This window comes from Vitis vinifera, chromosome 18, assembly GCF_030704535.1.
Source record: "Vitis vinifera cultivar Pinot Noir 40024 chromosome 18, ASM3070453v1".
In the NCBI taxonomy this organism is placed as follows: Eukaryota; Viridiplantae; Streptophyta; class Magnoliopsida; order Vitales; family Vitaceae; genus Vitis; species Vitis vinifera.
In genome coordinates this window covers 27,752,910-27,760,316 of record NC_081822.1, presented here as the reverse complement: position 1 = coordinate 27,760,316, position 7,407 = coordinate 27,752,910, and the positions used below count along the sequence as shown (strand labels likewise).

Here is a 7,407-nt window from a genome sequence, read left to right as displayed (position 1 = left end):
ATATATATATATATATATATATATCACGCATTACACACATTATTTGGACCACTTGACTTAATGGGTCAGTCAAGTGAATTAGGGTGAGCCTATAAAAAATCAAGCAACAATATGTGCCCAGTCCCATTATGGACCTCAATGAAAAAAATAAAATAACATTGATTTATGACATTATCACATTGATTATGTAAGTCCACACATAAAAAATTCCAACAAAAATGATTTGCTAATTCTTAATTTTATATCTCCATTTTACCGGTTTGCCCTATTTTCCCATGGTAACTTTCTTCACACCCACAACCTCCACTGCTCTCCATGACCTCACTGCTTCTCCACAATTGAACCTCACTTGTCCTCTACTGAACCTCCATTGCTACTATTACTCTTCCTTGGCGTCAAGATCACTACTAGCAACAACCACGAGGTAACATTCGATTTCTCATTTTTCAAATGGAATCCCATACTTGAAATTTTTTCGTATATTTCTAGATTTTGTTGGGTATTTGTTTGTTTCACTTTTTAGAGTTGATTTTGAGGTTGTTTAGTGGCTGAGAAAGCTATAGGAAAATGAAGATGAAAATGAAAGCTTGTGTTTGTTTTTTATTGCTTTTTCTCCTAGGTTTTTTTTTAGTTTCAGTACTTCATGCTATTACTTGCTGTTGTAGAAATCAAACTAAAATAATTCAGAGGCATTATAAAAAATACAGAACATTTATAGGGAAGAAAGTGTTTGTTCAGGGAAACCAATTGAGACGGTCCTATTTGATCAATTCTATACATTGCAGTTAGCCATCAGTAGAACTAGGACTCGAAAGCCCTAAATATAGAGCTACTGTCACAGTTTCATCGTCAATAGAGCTAGATAATGTCTTTTCCTTCCCCTTGTTCATGTCCACTTCCATGGCAGTATCACAGGACTCTTGTTCATCATATCTTGTGGGCCTAAAATGAGGAGAGGAAGAGCTTCTCTAAGAGGGGGAGAGGGGGCGGGGGTGGGGGATGGGTGAACAATGATAGTTGTTGTTGGTGTTGAAGTTATTTTAGTACATTTTGTTGAAGTCATACCGAGGAGGACACATAGATTGATTGGAAGAAGAAGAGGAAGAAAAAAAATGTGATAAAGAGGATTGAGGTTGAAGACTGCTTTATTTTAACTTTTGGACTTCTTCGATGACTCCCTTTAAAAAATCAGTCAATTTCCCTTGAAGAAATTTCTTGGCATCATGGTGTTGATGCCCTCATTACTATTTAAATCCCATGAGTGTTCATATGTTAGGAAAGACTTGAAATAATAAAATAATAATTAAACCTCCTTCTTTAATTATTTAAAATAAAAGAGTCCATTGTGGGCATCACATGTGTGGGTGGATGGGTGGATGGTTGGATGGTTGGACGTGTCAAACCTCTCCTTCTTACATTTAAAATAAAATAATAATTAAAAATATTGAAATCCATTTTTATTTTTTATATATGGAGACTAATTTGTAAACAATTGAAAAGAGTCCGAATCCAGTAGAGACCTTTGACAAGAATTGTAGCACACAGAACTCCCACCTTGCAAGGGAGATTCCATCTGTCTTTCCACCAACCTGTGTTCTCCTGCAATTTCTTTTCACTTTTTATGAAGAAATTGCATGTATTTAAGCTGAGTTAAAGTGAATCCTCATAGTAGGAGCGGATGGCTTTTGCAAATCCTCAAAGTCAAAGAGCGTCTTCTTCTTCATCTTCCATTTCTATTCGTGGATGGAATTACGATGTTTTCTTGAGCTTTTTGGGTGAAGATTTACAGATCATCTCTACAGAACTTTGAGTCGGAAAGGGATTCGTACCTTTAGGGATGATGAAGAGCTTCCAAGAGGAGAAGAGATTGCAGCAGAACTTTTAAAAGCTATTGAAGAGTCAAGGATTTGCCTCATAATTCTGTCCGAAAACTATGCCCGTTCTAGGTGGTGTTTGGAAGAACTGACGAAGATCATGGATTGCAGGGAGCAAACGGGAAAATTAGTTCTTCCGATTTTCTGCCACGTGGAACCATTGCATGTGCGAGGACAGATTCAGAGTTTTGGAGAAGCTTTAGCCGATCATGAAAGAAACGTAGGCCATGAGGAGGGAAGGAGGAAGATAGAGAAGTGGAGGGCAGCGTTGACCATGGTGGCGGGTATCACCGGATGGTGGTTAAAGAATCGGTAAATATAACATTTTTTTCGTATCCATTAAAAGTTAGTATCAGCATTGTTACCTTGTCTTTAAAAGTCAACAAACCGAAAAATCTAACCGTTAAAACTGAAATTGAACTCCATAGGGATGTTCCTCACAACAAAAAGACCGTTCTCCTAAAATTTCACATGAAACAGAGCAGAATGCCCTCTTTCTATAGCTCCTGTTTCTCCTCTTTTCACATTTTTTTTCCCTTTCTAACCCTATCCTCCCGTAGCTTTCATGCTACTTCAATCCCCTTTTTGTTTTCTTTTTTTAAATTTATTTTCTCTTAGGCAGTGGCTTTCAACCACTTTTAATCCTCCTTTTTTCTTTTTCTTTCTTTAATTATTTCCCCTTCCTTTTATTATTTATTTATTTTATTTATTTTTAAAAAATCCTCTAACTATAGATTTCAATGTTTCCAAAATCAGATTTTTTATTTTTTATTTTTTATATTTTTTATCATCTATTTGCAAGTATTACATTTTCTTTTAAACCATATTTCTCATTTTTCAATAAAACTCAATTTCTAAAATACAAAATTTCATTCTCATATTTTCTTTTATTTTTTTCACTATAATAAATTTTCAAAACTAAAATTATTAATTCTAGTAACCGATAAGACTTAACCAATTTTCCAAAAAAAATTCTATAGTAAAATTGGCATGATACAAATTCAACTCACTTATTTGACAACTAAAGTTCTTCAAGTTACCAATCCAAATAGGATATATGTTCTTAATTTGGCCTTCTTAACTTTTCAACCACTTTTTTACTAGGAAATTTTCCAACTCTCAATTCCCACATGGCTTAAAATACTCTGTTATTACAGGTTTGTTATTGAAACTTTAGAAAAAACAAAGTTGTGGTTGCACATGAAAATGATGATGATGATATGTTTGTTTCTTTGTGGAGTTGATCTGTTGGTATGTGCAAACAACTGGTCTTTGAATTTTTATTTTTATTTTTTAGTATTTTTATGATACTTACAAATACCATCTTATGATAGACATGATAAAATAAAGGCTAATATCATCTAAGAAGGGAGGGGATTGCCCTTCTTGTGTGGGATGGTGGTCAGAAATGATGATTAAAGGACAACAGTTTCCATCGTTAATTTATACTTTGGCATAATGAAAACAGTAGATCATGTGAACCAAGTAATTCGACCTTATCCCTTCAACACATTTTATTTGCCCATAATTCTGGTTTTCTAAATAAAGTTAAAAGCATAATCCAATGTTCTTCATGTTTGCTAGCATTTGAAACTGTTGACTCACAACACATGTCTCATGCTTTACCACTTACAAGCCTGAGGCACATGTTATTGAGGAGATTACTTCTGTTATTTGGAAGAGTTTAAATCAGGAACTCTTACATGTTGAGAAGAATCTCGTTGGGATGGATAGTCAAAGGGTGTCTTCTTCTTCTATTGGTCCATCAGAATATGAAGTTTTCTTGAGCTTTTGGGATGAAGATGCCAGACACAATTTCATAGATCATCTCTATGCAGCTTTGCATCGAAAAGGGATTCGTACCTTTAGAATCGATGATCTAAGGGGAGGAGATATTGCATTGGGTCTTTTGCACGCTATTGAGAAGTCAAGGTTGGTTCTTGTAATTCTCTCAGACAACTATGTCTGTTATAGCTGTTGTTTAGATGAACTGGTCAAGATTATGAAGTGCAGGAAAGAAATGGGAAAAATTGTTTTCCCAGTTTTCTATCATGTCGATCCTTCCCATGTGCGAAATCAGAGGGGTAGTTACGGAGAATGAATGGCCAATCATGAAAGAAAAGGTTTTGATGAGAAGATACAGAGGTGGAGAGGAGCTTTGAGGGAAGTGGGCTATCTTTCTGGATGGCATGTACATAAAGGGTAAATATAGCTTGCCCCACATAATCTCTTGCAAGTATCCTCAATTTTTTATACATATTGATAAAATAGAAATCTATTAAAAGTTATAATTGGCATATGCATCTTATCCTAAAAAGTCAAAATCTTATGTCTCCTTTTGATCAAATTTGTCATGTGGCAGTAATGAATTTGAAATGGTTATTCCCAATTAAGCGACCATTTAATATACAAATTTAGGACCTTTGCATCATAATAGTAAAGCAACCTAGCAAACCAGAGTTGTTAGATAATTATATCAAGTATTGGTGACTAAAATAGTAAGTAGTGCATTTTCATCAATTAAAATAGAAAAAAAATCATACATTTTCTTAATCATTTCCCCAAATATATTCTAGGAAAAATGATGGTTAGGCATGTGACTAATTGAAATATAGAGGACAAATATGACATTTTTTTCTCATCAAAGATTCGATTTGGAGGGTTTTTTTTTTTTTTTTTTTTTTATAAATGATACATCATTACTCTTTCAAAATGTGAGTAGCATATTAAAGGTATTAAGACTTGAAGTCATGCGGTTGAGACTCAAGATGGAAGGCAAAAGTTTATTTGTGAGACTTTAATATTTGATACTTTTAAAATGTCATTTGTCCTTTTTGTTTTATTCAGAATAAAGTCTTTCAAACTTTGTCCTTATCCTTGAAATGTGAAAAGGAAACCCCTTGTTTATTTTGTTCACATACACACACACACACACAAAAAAAAAAAAAAGAACTTTAGATTTCCATTTTGTTGTGGAGGAATGGAGATTTTTGTAGTTATATATGAAAATGAAGATGCTATATTTGGAATTGTATGTGTGATTAAGTAAGACACATTACTTTTACTACTTGGGTAATCTTTGATAATTGTCGGAAGCAAGATTTCATTGTAATCAACTTTATGAATGGTAATAAGTTGATTTTGAGTAAATCATTTATTTTTCCTTCATCATTTATTTCTTTCTTAAGATCTTGCACACTTGATATTGATTTATTGTCTTCAACATTGTCTCATTTCGAGGTTTTATATTGCTTTGATTAACATTAATTGTTTCAAATCCAAAATAATGTTGTCTTCTTTTCCTTCTACTAAAATTTCATTGATTTCGTATTTCTTTCCATTCTTTTATTAGGTTAATATGTTGGTATATGCAAACAACTATTCTTGATTTTTTTTTTAATTGTTTTCAGATAGATCAAATGCCATTTTAGGAATGATCCTAATTAAAAAGAAGCTTAGGAAAATAATTGGGTAAAGTTTTAAATGAAGGCCAACATCATCGATGTAAGAAGGGAGGTGAGTAATTTTCCAATATGGATGGAGGTGGGACAGATGAATAAAGGATAACATTTAGAAGGCCTCTTTTTATGGTGTTCTACTAGTGCTCGAATGATCTATCTAATTAATCCTTATTTCGGTAACATACTCTATTTGCCCATAATTCAAGATTTTATATGAAACCCAACATAATCAAGTTTGCTTCATGTTTTCTACTATTTGTTAGTCTGTTGGCTCACCCATGTATGTGCCTTACTGGTGGTAGGTCTGAGGCAAATTATATTGAGGATATTACTCATGTTATTTTGATGAGATTTAGCCAGAAACTCTTACATGTTGACAAAAAGCTCATTGGGATGGATTATCATTTATAAAAAAATGGAAGAAATTTTTCCACAGATGATAAACCCATTATCAAATGATGTTTGCATGGTTGGGATCTATGGATTTGGAGGAATTGGTAAGACAACCATTGCTAAAGTTTTATATAATGGAATTGCTGCACAATTCATGATTACAAGCTTTCTTGCTAATGTTAGAGAGGATTTCAAAAGTCAAGGCCTACTTCCTTTACAAAAAAAACTTCTTAATGATATCTTACCGAGAAGGAAGAATTTTATAAGCAATGTTGATGAAGGGATCTGTATGATAAAAGACATGTTTTGCTTTAAAAAGGTCCTTCTTGTGCTTGATGATGTTGATGATTTGAACCAACTGGAAGCCTTAGCTGGTGATCATAATTGGTTTGGTTCAAGAAGTAGAATTATTATAAGCATCTATTAGAGGTGCATGAAACGGATGCATTATTTGAGGTTAAGAAATTAGATCACAAGGAAGCTACTGAACTCTTTAGTTGGAATGCTTTTAAACAAAACCATCCCAAAGAAGATTATGAAAAACTTTCAAACTCTGTGGTACATTATGTTAATGGACTTCCGTTAGGTCTTAAAGTTTTGGGTTGTTTTCTATATGGCAAGACGATAAGTCAATGGAAAAGTGAATTGCATAAAATGGAACGAGAACCTAACAAAAAAATTCAACATGTGCTTAATAGAAGTTACGATGAATTAGATTGCACACAAACGCAAATATTCCTAGATGTCACTTGCTTCTTTAATGGAGAAGACAAAGATTTTGTTACAAGAATCCTAGATGCTTGCAACTTCTTTGCAGAGAGTGGAATACGTGTCCTTAGTGATAAGTGTCTCATAAGTATTATAGACAACAACATATGGATGCATGATTTGTTACGACATTTGGGACATGATATTGTTAGACAAGAATTTCCTGAAGACCTTGGAAAATGGAGCAGATTGTGTTATCCTGATTCTTATAAGTCGTGTATTGACAAGAAAAATGGTAAGAGCAATATGTAAATGAACTTACTTTCAAATGTGAATGATATTTGAAATACATAAACTTCAATAATATCATTTTTGTTTAAGTTACAAATAGTACTTTACTTCTATGTATTTAATTTGCTCTTCACCTATCATCTACTCTTGTTTGTTAGGGAATGGAGGCAATTAAAGGTATACTCTTGGACTTGTCTATACCAAAGTGGATACACATTACTATTGAATCCCTTGCGATGATGAAGAATCTTAGGTTGCTCAAAATCCTTTTGGATCATGAATCTACTTCTATGAGGGATGATTATAAAGTAAAGTTGTCCAAAGACTTTGAATTCCCTTCTTATGAGCTAAGATATCTCTATTGGCATGGATATCCTTTGGAATATTTGCCATCAAGTTTTAATGCGGAGGACCTTGTAGAACTTGACATGTGTTATAGCAGCTTAAAACAACTCTGGGAAAATGACATGGTATGATTATTGATAATTTATTCATGTTTCTTCTTTAGTTAATCTCCAAAGTCCATGAAAGCTTATATTATTTTTCTCTTGCAGCTTCTTGAAAAGTTAAATACTATCAGACTGAGTTGCTCTCAACACCTCATTGAAATTCCAGACATCTCAATTAGTGCGCCCAATCTGGAGAAACTAATTTTTGATGGTTGTTCAAGTTTGCTTGAG

At 33.3% G+C, this 7,407-nt stretch overlaps 2 protein-coding genes and 1 pseudogene across 2 annotated transcripts; all 3 read left to right on the top strand.

Moving 5' to 3' along the window:
- Positions 1–275: 275 nt before the first annotated feature.
- On the top strand, positions 276–2,190 carry LOC104882722 (disease resistance protein RPV1-like). Its single transcript, XM_010666980.1, has 2 exons — positions 276–424; positions 1,782–2,190. Exons 1-2 carry the CDS (start codon positions 276–278, stop codon positions 2,188–2,190), a joined length of 558 nt encoding a protein of 185 aa, XP_010665282.1.
- A 1,410-nt stretch (positions 2,191–3,600) lies between these two features.
- On the top strand, positions 3,601–3,975 carry LOC104882721 (disease resistance protein RPV1-like). Its single transcript, XM_010666979.1, has one exon. The coding sequence runs from the start codon at positions 3,601–3,603 to the stop codon at positions 3,973–3,975; it is 375 nt and encodes a 124-aa protein (XP_010665281.1).
- A 1,775-nt stretch (positions 3,976–5,750) lies between these two features.
- LOC132253151 (disease resistance protein RUN1-like) lies at positions 5,751–6,748 on the top strand (annotated as a pseudogene).
- The last annotated feature ends 659 nt before the right edge of the window (positions 6,749–7,407 follow it).

Bases quoted from the DNA above. Each gene is read 5' to 3' on its own strand.
- LOC104882722 (XM_010666980.1), top strand. From the start codon at position 276: ATGGTAACTTTCTTCACACCCACAACCTCCACTGCTCTCCATGACCTC. The intron at 425-1,781 runs GTAACATTCGAT...TTTTGGGTGAAG, and splicing joins CTACTAGCAACAACCACGAG to ATTTACAGATCATCTCTACA.
- LOC104882721 (XM_010666979.1), top strand. From the start codon at position 3,601: ATGGATAGTCAAAGGGTGTCTTCTTCTTCTATTGGTCCATCAGAATAT.